At 38.3% G+C, this 15,610-nt stretch overlaps 1 protein-coding gene across 1 annotated transcript in view; it reads left to right on the top strand.

Moving 5' to 3' along the window:
* Positions 1-11,627: 11,627 nt before the first annotated feature.
* Positions 11,628-15,610, top strand: part of LOC117413980 (mannosyl-oligosaccharide 1,2-alpha-mannosidase IA-like) — a 113,772-nt gene continuing 109,789 nt past the window's right edge. The window contains exon 1 of the mRNA XM_058999359.1: positions 11,628-13,274. Within this exon, the coding sequence (XP_058855342.1) occupies positions 12,681-13,274 (594 nt within the window). The 5' untranslated portion in view covers positions 11,628-12,680. The remainder of the gene's footprint in view (positions 13,275-15,610) is intronic.

Below are 15,610 nucleotides of genomic sequence, written 5' to 3'. Positions count from 1 at the left end.
TTTTATTGCACTGTGGCCTATTCATATTAATGTGTGTGTGTTTGGGGTATAAGGGATTCATTCACCTGGATTAGAAGTTCATTGTAATAGCTGTTCAGCGACCTTCTGCCCACACATTTCACTCTCTCTCACACACACACGTCACAAAAGGACCTGGATGCTGCAGTCTTCAGATCCTCTTAATAAGGTATTGCTTTGCATGACTGTCTCAGCCCCTTCAACTACCTGACAAGGAGGTCTTTGCATACTTTCACTGCGTTATTGTGCGAATGTTATTGAGCCTATGGAATACAAAACCAATTAAAACAATACTGCATGTCAGCGTCATGATAGAGCTAAGGTCCTGTGTGTTTGGACTGTAATGTCTCGATTGAAACATTCTCTGCAGTATATCACGAATTAAAGCCTTTCAAAGTGCATTGCAACTCTATTAACACTGCAACAGTGCCATCTAGAGGAATTTCCCTAAAACTAAAGACCAAAGTCATTTTTAATAGTAATACGTTCTGGTTCTGGGGGGCTATTTTACTCCAGGTGTGTGTGTATATTATTATTTATTATTATTATTATTAAATTCATATTTGGCTACACCCTGCCCAGATATGCCCCTGCTGAATTACTTCTGAGCATTTGACAGCTAGGAATCGTTCTGGATTGTACGGTTAGCCATGGATAAAATCAGGGTAATATTCTACTTTACCCTATCCATACTTTGAAATTAGGAGACATGCAATTTCTACATTATACCCTTTTGATTTCAGGGATCATTTTAAGTGGATAATTAGCTGACATTAACACAACTGTGTGCCTTTTGTAAGCACTGTATGACTATCATGGTAAGAAAGACTGATATTGCAAAAGAGATACCTAGTACTGCTAAAATTAATTATCTAATGATCTCAGAATAATGACCCTATAATTACACTGTAATTTCAAAACAATTAGCTGCAATTACTATCAAAGCATTACCAAAGAATGATCAAATATGATTACGTCTACTTAGCTGACCAAGAACCTTTAAAAATTAAAGTATTCAAGCTGTAGATTGATATCTGAGTTATTATACTGTAATATCTCATTAACCAAGACTCTGGAAGTCCGAACTGACCATTAATATTATAATGAAAGGAATTTAAATACAGTAAATACAGAGCAAAACTAGAGCAGTTGACTCAAAAGTTTACCAAAGATAAGCACTAGAACACAGAATATACATGTATGCTACAGATATGCCAGTTTTTCTGGTTGATACAATGCTAAGTATATTATGGATTACAATAGCATTCAGTGATCAAGTTTCTTTGCATTTCATTGCGGTTCTCTGTATGCAGCAATATAGTGTGCTGCAGTACCTTATATTCTGATCATTTGAATATTGTACAGCAAGTTATTTTTAACATGGAAACTTTCTGATCTTAAGTGATATTAAGTGGGTGGAGATCAGGTGTGTGACTGATAAAGTGATCAGGCGCTCATCCCCAGTGACTCTCATTATATTTGGGACAGGACATTTCAATGTGGTGATAATAAGAGGAGTGATATTAAGGAGGTTTTTCTCTATTCTCTGCAGTCACCAGTACCTATATAATTCAGCTTTAAAAAAATACATTTACACCTGTGTTTGTATTTTATTAACAGAAAAGCAAACACAGAACCAAGCATTTTTTGTGTGGTACAGAATACAACAAGGGTCTGGTACCAGCTGCTTTGGACTTGCAAAAATACTTCACATACCATACCTAAAGAGCTCTCCTTCAAATTTGAAAATGTTTGATACTCTCTCAACTCTCCCAAAGTTCCCCCCAAGCAAAGCCAAGCAATTGATGTTGAACACTTAATTTAACAGAATAGAATCATGTTGCCATCATGTTTCCATAGTATTCACTGAAGATGGCTGCCTACAGTTACATTCCTACTGTGTAATACAATACAATTGAAATAGCTGTGTACACACTAACAATTAAAACACTTGGATTCTGGCATCTTAATTATTACCAATTTAAAATGATAAACTGGAACATGGTAAGGGGTGCTTTGTGCTCACAAGACTATGGAGGGCCACAGAGTTACTGCACCAATTATGAGCAACTCTATAGAAACATAATTACACGGATGGATTTCTTGTTTGGTAACACAGGGGATGATGCAACAGAGCCCGCTGTAATACACCAGCGTGTCAGGCAGGAAGCAGATCCTTTCATACTGACTATTGTTTTACTTTTTTTTTAAATTACTATTTGAACCAGCAGGTGGCAGAATTGTCTAATGCTTCACTGGATCTTTTCTTAAGCTTAATGCTAAATGGAAGGCGGTGATGACAGTACTGGCTAGGACTGGATTTGGCCTTTGCAAATAGTTCTCTCCTGTTGAAAAGGGTGCAGATATCAACTCGGAGATCTATCAAGCAAAAGAGGCCCCCCAAAATATGAGCTAATCTGAAGAACTGTTTAATGCAAATCAAACTATACAAAAAAGAGTAGACATAATTTGTGTCCCTTTCCAGTTCAAAATTACATTTTAATGTTATTAATCTGCACCAAGGCTAAGAAACTCCTACTGCAAGGTATAGGTCATTCTGACTTGATTCTGAAGTAGAAAACTCAGCTGGTTTCCCAGATCTTTTCTTCCCCTCAGTTGTGTACAGAGCTTTAGGATGCTTGAAGTCGTAGAAAGTAACGGTATAATACAATACTGGGTAACAAAGAAGACACTGAGCACAGGTAGGCATTTTTCTTTTTAACAACCCCTAGGCAGGTGGGTTAATGTTTATTGTAATACAATAATGGGAGAAACGCCTGAGTCCCTATCTCTTTCCTAGGCTTGCCAGGCACACCTTCCGTTCATAATCCTCTGACTCTGGACTCCTAGCTCTCCATGCCAGTGCTTTGTCAATCTCCTGCTACAATGTCGAATTGCAACAAAAATAACCCAGAAGGTCACTAGGTCTTAGTCTTGTGGGTGTGAGTGACTCGTGTGGTGAAGGCATGAGTGTGTCATAAAGTCAGGGGAGTGCAGGATTGCGTCATGGCTGTGTGAAGCCATCCATCTTCTCTGGAGATACCACAGGGAGAGCTGCACTGGCTCTCGCACTCCCACTGCTTACCGAGGCAAAAATCGTCAAACTGTTGCAGCCCAATCAGGACTTTGAATACAGTACTCAACATAAACTCTGAAGGTAAAACTAAAAGAAACTAAGTCAAGCAGATACATGTTTTTGACTAATGCCTTCTTCAGTGTAATGTGACAAATACAGTTTCTTCTTGTGATAAGCCTAGCTTATTAAGTCAGAGGCCGTTCATCTAAAGTTCAAACAATCACAAACTAAAATCAGGTGCCTTCTTTAATGTAATGTGAGTGATACTTGTGAGAGAGTAGTGTACATCTGTAACTCAGAGAACCAAATGTAAAAACTAGAAAATGGTAACTACAATATAACTTCAGTACAGTAGTTCATTGTGATGGGAATGTGGATGAGTCAAACATCAACATAATGGTACCTTTCTCAGCATTCCTATACCGGCTACTTTATTAGGACCTGTCTACCTGATTGGATAGAGTTGCAGATTGATCATGTGATGTGACATGTGATCCCTGCAGCACTGAATAGCTGCTGGTTTACTTAAGCATTGCTGAGGATAAAGTCCACCCAACAACCTAGTGTATACTCTGATGGACCACAATGCACCCATCCACTGTGCCAGAACAAGCACGACAGAGACTTCAACCTCCATGGCCTGCGCAATCCCCAGATCTCAGTCCAAACGAGCATGTGTGGGAGGATCTTTGCACTAACTGCATGCATTATTAGTGAATGGATTAATATCCCTTGAGACACCTTCCAGCACATTGTGGACTCTGTGGCATGTTCCCTTATAAAGAGTTTACCATGGAACTTTTGCACGGTATTGTTGCACTTTTTCCATGCTTTTCCCATGGTTTTACAATACATTTATAATAGTTTACCCTGGTTTGCCATGTTTATTAATATGCTTTACCATACCTTTATTACACTTTGCTGTGCTTTTAGTATAGTACACTTTAATAAGGGTTATGTGAAGGCTTTAGGGAAAATGCTGTCCCAAGCCTGTATTTAGTAATTGATAATTCCGTTTGTCGGTGCAACACTAGTTGTTCATGTTCCTATGTTTTAAAGTGCGTCATTGCTTTCTTCAAAAGCCTGACTGTTAAAGGTTACCTCTTACTAGGAAGGCCTGAGGGAGCATAGCACAATTCTGTACATAAAGGAATTGATTCCTGTCTCAAATGGTTCAGAAAAGCCTCTTATTGTAGAGACATTAGGGGCCAACCACCTGGAGCTTCAGTGAATAAAGGAGAAAGACAGCTTGGGATTCCGGTTTTTTTAGGTCTGTTTGTTTTGCTATTTGCACAATAGAATGATGCATTCAATTTAACGTGTCCTGGTCTCCCAGGGACTGTGCAAAATGGCCTGCTTTGTCTCTCCCTCCTGGGTAATATTGTTATCAACTGCTTGGGGGATTTGGTACCAGGAGCCACGAGAATCTTCTATAATAAATCCCACTTCCTGATGTTTAGCTCGTTTGTTTTACACAGCAAGCATTCATCCACTTCAACCTACATGCATGCAGGCTGTAAAATAGAACTGCAGTTTTCATACTGGCTGTCACTTGTAGGCAAAGTTCTTGTTAAACCTTGACAGGGATAATCATTGGGAATCCCATTTAGACTGCTAGCTTCTTTGCCCCCTTTCTGGATTGCGTTTAAATAGTTGTAGCCTCAGCAATGATTTAATAGACAGATGAATGGAAAATGACAACAACAACAACAAACAAGACCCTGAACAATAATTAAGCCAACCCAACAAGCGTTACAGATGTGAAGCATTACAAACAGTTTCTACCCAAATTCAATCTGAAAGGTCTTTATGAGAGTGTTAAGAGATGACTTGTGAAAATTCAAAGCAGGTATTGTGTTCCCCATGCACAGTGTCGACAGGCAGACATGGGTACCCATTTTGATCCTTATCAGCTGTAGTAGTGTTATGTGTCCCCCGCATGTTGCTACAACTGTTTAAATAATGCACCTGTAATTTCTCTTTTCATTGTTAACATCTTGACAACTTCTTACACTTATAACTTTAAAGTGTGTTTCAAAGCTCTTTTCAAAATGGCTGCTCTAGTGCACTGGGGTTTGAGATCTGTCCTCTAAATCAGTACTAAATCACGGCAGGAAGAGAGATTAAAAAAAAAAAAAAAAACATAACAAGTGTTTCTGTTCCGTACTACATCATGGATCGTTATTGCTGTGTTACCTGTTTGTGGGCAATAATCCTTACACTATCAGTGCACTAGAGTGGCCATTTTGAAAAGAGCTTTGAAACAGACTTTAAAGTTATAAGTGTAAAAAAGAAAAATTACAGGTACGTGTAACCCTATATTTTTTGGAACCCCGCTACTTACTCTTTAACAAGTTGTTAAATTGATGTTAACAGTTAACAAAATGTGTTAATTGAAACAAATTATTTGAAAGCTTGCCTACTTTCAGTGGCAGCTTCCCACTCTTCTCGACCCCAAATCTCTTTTTTACTGAGCTGTTCTCTGATAAATATGTAAGCCTGCCACACCGCCTCTTCATTAGAGTCGTGTAGGGCTTCAGGATCGTGGGATAGAGGCGGGTTGTCACTTTCAGAACATAACACAAACAAGACTGTGTGAGGAGGCGGAAATGGCAATTAAAAACCCACATGAAAAACAGAGCCTTGGCAAAACTATAATGCGACATAAGTTGATGAGCAGGGAATGGGGCTGTAAACATTGTTATCAGCCTTGTTTTAGTGCTGCTAAACTCTTTATGCAGACGCCAAGAGAATATCTTGTGTGTTTCATCTGCCAGCTTAAATTGGGCATATTGTTCAACTTCTGCCCAGCTTTACTGAGCCATCACATACTTCTGTTACTGCTGGAATCCTTTGAGAAACATTGACATTCTTTTTAAGATTAATAGTTTAGCTTCTACATTCAGCCCATCAGGTGGCGCTATGCGTAATGTAAAAATGCAATGGTCTGGAGGAGGACGTTTATCCTTATGTTTCACCTGTATTGCTCGAGTCAAGTAAACTGCCTTCTCCTTACACATTAAGCCATTACGGTACCGAGCGGAATAGCTTTCTGGTGTTTTAACTATATTGATTTCGCAAATGGTTTTTGGAGAGTGTAAATTGCACTTGCAAACACGCAACTCAAAACGCTGCAATTGTTTGTTCAAAATCCTTGTCCTGTGAAGGTTTCAAACAGCAATCACTTCAAACTGTACAAGACATGAAGCCACAGACTAACAAGGGCAGCCAATTATTGCCACCACTTAAATAAATTTAAAAAATGCAGGGTGTAGGGTGTAGCAAGAGAATGCCTGCTCAGTTCACAGAAGGCTATTTTGAGAAGGGAGGAAGCTAGTGTGCCTGTGACCAAGTTGTTTTCAGTGGAATTGCATTTTTCACTTTCTCTAATTTCTTTATGCTATTCATTGAATGTTTTGCCCAAGCTTTCCCAGATTAATACTAGCCACAGTTTCGTGGCTGACTAAGTGCTTTTTCAACCGTACCACAGTATCTGCTACACAGATAAAGTAAGACAAAATGGCAGTCATAATTCATGCCTTAGTGTAATAGACATTTATGGATGCAAATGAACCTGAAATGGCAAAGCAGGTTTCAGTGTGTGGTAGCTGCGGTGATAATATGGGCTACATCAACCATAAAGGTACCCTGCTTCAACTTGACACATTCAAGAAGGTTATTTGCTTATCAGCTGATGTTGAAAATATCAGCTCTATAGTATGCTGAGAAATGTCGGAAGTATAATAAAAATAGCCTTTTCTTTTCATTTTCCCAAGCTGCTTGTAGATGTCATGTATAACCTCCAACTGCTGCAGGTAAGGGAGAAGTAACTAGAGACGCTACCGTAGAGAAAGTATGGACAAGTTTATTAAACAGACACAAGTATGGACAAGTTTATTAAACAGACCCCCAAAAATCATGATGATGAAAGACAAAATGCAGATTGCAAGGTCATATATTTGTTCTGTGGCTGAGTAAACATCAAAGTCCAGGGTGAGTTGACCAATGGAACAGGTCATGTGGACACAAGCAACACATGTTTCTAAACTGGTATAGGTGTTCACTGCTGCTTACTGCCATCTGATCCTTTGCCTTCCTCAAGCTAGTAAGTCATGTCAGTCATTTTTAATCTGTTGACTCAACCTGCTTGAAAGTACAGTATCACATTGTGAACGTTGACTTACCCTGCTTTAGGAAAACAAAGACAAGGACCAGCAGTTAGTTATCATACAATGCTGTTTGGATTCATTTACATATACATATTTATCAGGTTTTCACAATTAATGTAGAAAGATATACTACCAACTATACTTATTTAAAGCTTTTTAAAGTAACGTAGCTTATGTTGCTTTATGACACGGTTCCATAGCCCAATCCATCGGAAGTCTTTTCCTTGCATATCAATCAAGCTGTTTATATTAGCATATACTATATTAAAGTAATAGTCTTTGGTATGTGTTGGTTGTCACAAGGGTTTCCCCCCGTGTAATACTGACTAATTAGTTCCTAATATTGGCACACTATAAAGCAATATAAAGTTAATCTTCTTTACTAAATGAGGTCTGTTCATCATGACATGCTAAAAATAGAATTCATCATTATTATGTATTATACTGTGTTTAAATTAAAAAAAAAAAAAAAAAAATGATGTAATTAAAGTATGGAACCCCTTAGGACTATGTTAAATCAATGCAATTAATGGATTATGGAGATCAGAGTTAAAGCACGGGGGGGGGGGGGGGGGGATGCAGAGATTTTATTTTAGAAAGGGATCTGCAAGAATTAAAAAGAACCATGGTGTAAGTTTGATCAGCTCTTCGTTATGAAAGAAATTAGCCAGCAGAGGCTTTGCCAGCAAAACAGATGGAGACACTTCCCTCTAACCTTGTCATGATGTGCAATCATTCTGTTGGCTCTTATTGCAAATCATCAAATGCTGTGTTTTCTTTAGTTTTTAAAGTCTGTGTCTAATGGCTTTCAGAAGCTGCTCTTTAGTTCTAGCTGCCTGATTCACGTAACCTAGGTTAGATCAGCCAAAGTGCCTGTATAGCCACCAAGTGATGAGTCACTTTGGAAACAAGTTCCTATTAGTTTTGCTGGCAACAGACTGCGGTGCACAAGAGAGTGCTGGTGCTTTCAAATATAAAGACACATCAGTGTTGCACACATAAACTCAAACTGCAGAGGGTTAAAACATGTCTTGCTTTTATTTTATTCTACAAAGATTGTGGAGACAAGAGTTACATGCTGGCTGGAACGACCATAACAAATAACTCGCTCTTGACCCCCCTAACCTGGCTCCGCTAAACTCACTAACCATGTAACGCAGGTGGATTAAACCATATTCCAAATGCAAAGAAAAAATAGGTGGGTTTCAGAACGGGCTCATTCCATTAACTTTGTTCCACAGCGTTACTGCTTATTTTAAAGTACACTGGCTACTCTAGTATGCAATACATATGACTATGGCAGGCCTTACATTAGAGCTGAAAAGCAGCTCCTGAACACAGGTGGAATGAAGACAAACATCACAGAAAGGTAAGGGAACAATCAAGTAAGAAAATGTAACCTGCAGTGGATCACAGCACCACACTGTAACTTGTACATTGCTTCAGGAAAAAGGTCAAACCCGAAGGCTAACATTCAATAAGGCCTTCCTTTGAAACAGGCCCTGAGGCCATGAATTTGGTCATGTCGCTCATGGGTTTTTACTGCAGGAAAAAAAAAATAACAGGATGGAAGGGGATTGAGTGTCACAGATTGGTCATAAAATATATTTTTTTTGTGAGTTTTGTTATTTTGAAAAATGAAGTCGTTTTTTCTCCCTGTGGAAACCTGTTCCCAGGTCCTTTTACTGCTTTCATATTCGTTTGATTATGACTAATAGAGGATTGTGCGTTTTTTTTCTTCCAAACACGACTATACGACAATGCAACTTAGTTTCTTTCTAGTTTACAACAGTATCATGTTTCTATTCCTTTCAGAAAATTGTCACCCGTTGACCCCAGTGTCTTCATACATGTGTCTTATCACAGTAATTATATTCTAGTATATAATATTTAACAATGGAGCAACTTATTTATATTCTGTACACTCTTAATCAGTGGATACACAGCTTGATAGAGATTGGTTGCTTTTATTGCTTTGAAGCCAATCGTAGAAATAGGAATAGTTTATGCATTACCTGAAAGGAACAAGTTTGGTAAATAATACGTAGATGTTTTTATATTGAGACTGCCAGGACATCTTGTGCTGTGAATTCTAATACCATGACTCTGTAAAACATCTCTTTATATTTATCAAGCTCTTCACCACAACATGCAAACTGCACCTTTTAAAAATGTTGTACTGTGAAACATGTTACAAAACTAGACTATTTAGGCATGCTTTTGAATCATTAAATAAAAGCCCCTTAAATAAATCATTTATTTATTAATAATAATTAAACTTTACTGACGTTTCCAAAGATATTGATTAAATGTGTAATAAATTTTAAAAAATATATGGTGGTATAATGAGATGCAATGGGTAGCTACAGAGCAAAAGGCCACATGAAAAGATGTAGAAATTAAAAGTTAAACAATGACTGTTTTGTCTATGAAAACCGGATGGATCTATGATTATAAGCAATGATACTCAAAGTCATACATTCACCATTATTGCATTTAGCCTGCTTTAATACTATGTTTATACACTTTTTGCATACACTATGGACCGGTGTGCTTTCATAATTGAACACACTCCTGGCTTTAACTGTATTTGCCTTCCAGCACTGGTCTTAGGGTTTAGAGGCCAAGCCACTAAAAAGGAGTGGAACATCTGTAATGTGATAGAAAAACCTCAGGAGAAATGGATAGCTGTCACTGTCACGGGTCCCTCATAAAGGAGCCATCGCTTAGGGGTGATTTCAGCTTTATCTTGAATTGAAGGGAATAGCTAACTGCTGATAGACAGGGAAGCTGGCTCCTCGTGTAGTATGGATGTGCCAACATCCGAACGTGCAGAGCAAACACACGCCAGACAAGAGCTGCAGGTGCCAGATTAATAAACCACATTTTAATCCCTGTGATAGCTGCCATTATCCATTAAGAATGATTTAAAAACCTGTAAAGATGTTACAAAACTGTGTGTACTGAAAGATAACAAGTCTAAACTGATATGTTAAAAAACCCTTTAAGAAACACTGTTGTTTTTTTTCACTATTGTCTCAATCAGGATTACAATACATCACTGGGAAGTATAAATTATTCAAGAACAACCCTAGTGTATATAGAGGGGGTGGACCACAAATTGGAAACACAGCTAATATATGTATCCAGCACAAAGCTTTGTGCAAAAGGTAACATTCTGTAATATATAAAAGATGCACTTTCTGTTTCAAGTCAGTATCAGTGAAAATATAGTGCAATTCTGATGAAGGGCTGAGGGTGCAGTATTTGCTGCCATGTCCTAAGGACACTGTTACGGCAGGTTGAACCCCCCCCCCCCCCCCCCCCCCCGAACACCTGTAATGTAGAGTAGGCAAAATGGTGAACCATTAGAACCCCGCGTTGTATTTTTTTTTAAGTGACCACTCTGTTTTTAAACCCACCTTTTAAAAACAATGATGCGGAAATGTAATTACCTTACAGACTCCCCTGGTACGCTTAATGCTTTCGAGACCATCGACAGCGTTACGTGTCTGTGCACGTCGTATGGGAAGCAGTGTTCCATACAGATGCACTTTTAAATCAGCTTTCTGAATGAGGCAGAGCCGTGAGGGGAAAGGGGTAGTGCTGACACTGCTTAGGAAGCAAGAAGCGGATGCTAGAGAGTCTGTCAAAACAGATGTGAAAAATAAAACCGTAATAATAACACAAAACAATCTGTGGGGCTTCACGGAACAGAGTTTATGGGAGGCGTGCATATATGTACACGTCAATACAAACGGATTGAAAGATAATAAGATTTTAAATAGTTGGGATTCGAGTCCTACGCAAAACCTACTGTCAAATCACACGTCGCTTACTGCAGCGGTGTTCAAAACTTGATACTGACACAGAGACCACCCACTTGGAACTTGTTTTTTTTAATGCTAGTGAACATCATCAGTTACAATTGGTAACTATAGTTTCTCTTTATCGATGTTACAAGCTGACACCAATCAACATTAACTTCACAGACTCACAGAAACATGCTAAATAAACAATGTTGCGTTTGCACGATATAAATAATGACGCATTCCATCTAATAAGTTTTTGTTAGCACTGTAACATTTGTATCATAATTACTTCAGTGAATATGCGTCAGAGCTTTATCAAAATATATTGTGCAATTTATAAAGTGGGTATAGCGCCTTGAACAACAACAACAAAAAGCTGCAGAAATGTTTATTATAAACGAGTTCATGGCGCTCGTTTGTACAAGAAATCGAATTCCGTCTGTTCTCTGCAGCCCCCACAGACGCCTTCAATCGGACCGCCCTGGAGGCTGTCTTAACCGGTTAGGGGCGGACTGGTCGTGGTCCTTTTTTCGTTCAAACCAGCTAGGCTGTATTTTGATTAGATGCTTTATAAAGCAATCATTCTGTGGTCCTGCCCAGCGAGGTTGACAACGTTGTACGTTTCACCCAATTTTTCAGCGTTTATGATGAGGCTACAGAGGAAAAGAAACACAGCATAATTTGATAGAGGTTGCAATACGCTGATTTTGACTGGTCTTTACTGGGTTGCATTTTTTTTTAAAGCTCCACGCTTGCCTGTTTGGAATAAACCGGGTGTTTGCAGCTCGCTGAAACTGTCTTTGGAGTTTTTCCCCCTGTTTTGTCAAAAAGAGCACCTAGACATTTTTTTTAGCAGTGTGACAGACTGTAGGCAACTTGGATACGCGAAACCGTGTTTTTACGAGTTATTGCAGTTATCTTAGGGATAAAAAAAAAAGAAACTAGGGTGGTTTTTTGAAGAAGAGAGGACAAGTCCAGTTGTGCACAAATTGCAGAGCTACTGAACTGTGCAGGAACCATAGATCAAGGCGACGCTGGAGATACCCATATCATCGCCTTGATAAATGACTATTTATACTTCAGTATAGTAAGTAACGGGAAGAAAGTTTATATGCCTTTTAAACGGTCTCTTGCATGGTAATTGAATGGATTAGGAAATGTATGTTCGATAGAAGAAAAAAAAAAAAAACTCTTAACATCCCGAAGTTACACAACTACTGGTGTTCCAAATTTAGAAATATAATGTGTTAGCCCGATTCATTCGTAATATTATTAAGTTGACCAATTTCGCGTTAAGAATTGATTGCACTCTGACGCCAGAGCTACATTTTCACTGCATTTATGTACGTCACGATTCGTATTTTTGTACATTTGTAATGACAAACCTTTTTTATATTCATTTTTTTATGTAAAATGGAATCGCAACATAACTAGTAGTTTTCTTAAAGTTGGACTGTACAGTATGACGTAAGTGTTGTTTAGTGCCATTTCAAACAAATCAACATTCCTTTTTTGAAAAAAATAAATAAAAAAATGCTTGAGTGACCTGCACGACATCAACTTTAATTTAAAAGTAAAATTAAGAAAAAAGGAATAAGCAACACAATGTTTTTCCGAAAGTTGCCCGGCGTGTCAGCATCTGGAATGGGGCTCCGTCTGTCTCAGAAATTTATATTTTTACTCTTTTTATCGGGACTGGTAACACTTTGTTTTGGAGCTCTTTTCTTTTTACCCGATTCGGCCCGTATAAAACGGTTTTTCTTACCCAGGGCGGAGAGCCAAACGCCAGCTGTGGAGCCAGACACGACTGCCAAACAGGACAGTAAAAAGAGCGATAAAAGCCACGACCATTTCAAAGAAATTATCCCGGCTAAGGCGGTGACCAGTGCAAAAATCAAAGCCATCAGTCAGAAATCGTCCCCGACAAGTGAGAAAAAAGATGCAGAGAAAGTAACTGTTAAAAAACAGGATAATCAAAATGAGTCGAAGCGGCCAACGCCAGTCAAGCCTCGGTTTGCGGTGAACAAACCAGTCGAGCAGGAGATGGAAAGAAGGACGGTGTCGTCCAAGAAGGGCAAACACGGATCCCCGTTTGATTATGAGAAGTTTCGACAATGCCTGCAAAAACCGATCCTGGGGGTTGAGAATGGACAACCAAGTGATCCGCAGACTCGGGAGAGGAGGGAGAAAGTCAAAGAGGTAATTCAGTCTACATTAATTTGCATTAGCAACTCGGCAGCCTAATGTCAGATGAAGATGTTTCACCAACGCTCGTTAAACATCATTCATGGATCAGAAAGGGCCCATGTTAAATATCCATGCTGGTTCAAAAACTGATGCAAGAAAGCATGCGCTTGTTACTGTAAGATCCGCAAATCATGGGACTGTTGTCTGAATTCGATGTTACTGTACACCCAAACTGGAGGCTACTAGACTAGCTGGGTAACCAGTAAGAATCCATTAAACATGCGTTGCAGTGCCCAGCTGTTGCTAGATCACCAACAGCAATTTTTCAGCAACAGTATATATATATATATATATATATATATATATATATATATATATATATATATATATATATATATATATATATATATATATATGGCAGTGGCATCCAAAAGACACCCAGAACATTTAGTAAGCAAAAATAAACTTTTAGTTTTAGTGCATTTAGTAGACATTTTGAGTAGTCATTTATCTGTGTCTTCATGTCTAGTCAAAACGTTTGCCACTGACTTCAGAAACTTTTTTTTATTGTTTCATAGACAAAGAGAAGGAGGGAGCTGATACCTTTTATTTGACTAAATGATCCTTTTATCTCCTTGTGCTGTGAGGATGATATTCTGCGTAGAGATATGGAGACAGGTTTTGCATCTGTTGGTATTGCAGGGTTTAGGGCTATTGTATGCATTGGACAGGTTAGGTGGTTGTCTGAAGGCCAGGAGAGGTGTTTCCAAGAAAAGATGTATTATTTAAAATGTAGCAATGTTGAGTGTTTAATTTATGGATGATAATATTTAATGCAATGCAGGATTCCTAAAGCTCTCGCCAGCATCATGTCTATCATAGCCCGATGTCTATAAACCTTTTTACAGATAACCTAATAGAGTATAAATTATAATTTGCATTCATTATAAAATATACATGTGTGCGGACCAGTCTAATTTTTAATTATTTGAATTCTGTGGTTCAATTAACATTATTGGCATCTGCTTTCCTTGCCATTAAAATGTTCAGCGATGCACAAAGCTTCATGCATAATAAGTTCTTCTTTAACACTTTAGTGTCTGTATATAATTCTGTACAATAACAAACTTGAACATGAACTTTGTTGAAGATGCAAGTTCCCTAGGCTCCCACTAGATGGCAGTAACAAGTAGAATGTTTCCCACTAGTGGACCTGGGGCCAAATTTTCTTGGAGTTGCTGGTCCTGGTTTCTGTCTGTTACAGTCAGATACTGTATGTCAAACAAATAACGTTCTTAAATGCTAAATTAAAAGTATAATTTATGCATTTCATATGATGGTGTTAGTAGGTAGAGATAACGCAGCCATTAAAGGGTTACATTATTTTATTATTACACTTTCTAAAAGGCAAATAGACTAGGATCACTATGCCAGTGGAGTTTGTGATGGAAGAAAAAGTGTTGGAGTATTAGCTGATATATTTCCACAGAAACTTGAAAATGAGAAGTAATAACATTTAAACAAGCAAAAAATTGAATTTTTGTGCCTGATATATATGCAAAATAAATAAATAAAATATTCACACCAAATCCCAATATCTGAATGCATCAATATCTGAATTAATTTGCTGTGAAATATTTACTCTGGCACTGCAAGGCTTTCCGCTGTCTCAAGCAGCACCTCTGAAAAGCAGCACCATTATAATGACATTTTTATTCCCAGGTGTGGTGATGTCACAGAGTCAACACTTTGTCTGTGTCCTCTTCAAGGGTATTCCTCCGAAGAGGGAATAGGGATTTCACTGCTAGGAATCAGAGGAAAACGTGCAACATCCATTTTTTTTTTTTGCCTGGTTGACAGACTTCAGGGTATTTAAGGTCACAGAGCAGTCAGTATGTTGCGTTTGGAGTTTAGTCTTATCAACTGTTGGCATCTGAGGTCTTTTTTTAAAGAAGTGGCAGGCACCTTGCATCATTTCCCTTTCATTAAAAAGGCTTCTTTTCGCAATGAACTTGGTTCTAACCAACCTGTCCCAATGCAACACTCTTGCTTTGAATATCCAAAGTGTCTTCCGACTTTCGCTGTCTCCGTCTGTTTTAACCCGACTCTTAGCCCGAACATTGTTTCCATCATAAAATGAAACTCTTTTCTTCTGTTTTCTGACAGGTGGAATGGGTGCAATTTACATAAAAGTGGCAGAAAAACTATTCAGTATTCAAATGAGAAGCCTACGTGTTAATGGTGCAAATGACATGACAGGATTTCAGTCAATGGACAGGTGGGATTGAAAGGTAGTAAACAAAACAGGCGTGTGTTTCAGGAGAAAGAAGAGAAAATACATTTAATCA

Source organism: Acipenser ruthenus, chromosome 25, assembly GCF_902713425.1.
Source record: "Acipenser ruthenus chromosome 25, fAciRut3.2 maternal haplotype, whole genome shotgun sequence".
Classification (NCBI taxonomy): Eukaryota; Metazoa; Chordata; class Actinopteri; order Acipenseriformes; family Acipenseridae; genus Acipenser; species Acipenser ruthenus.
This window is presented reverse-complemented; position numbering and strand designations above follow the sequence as displayed.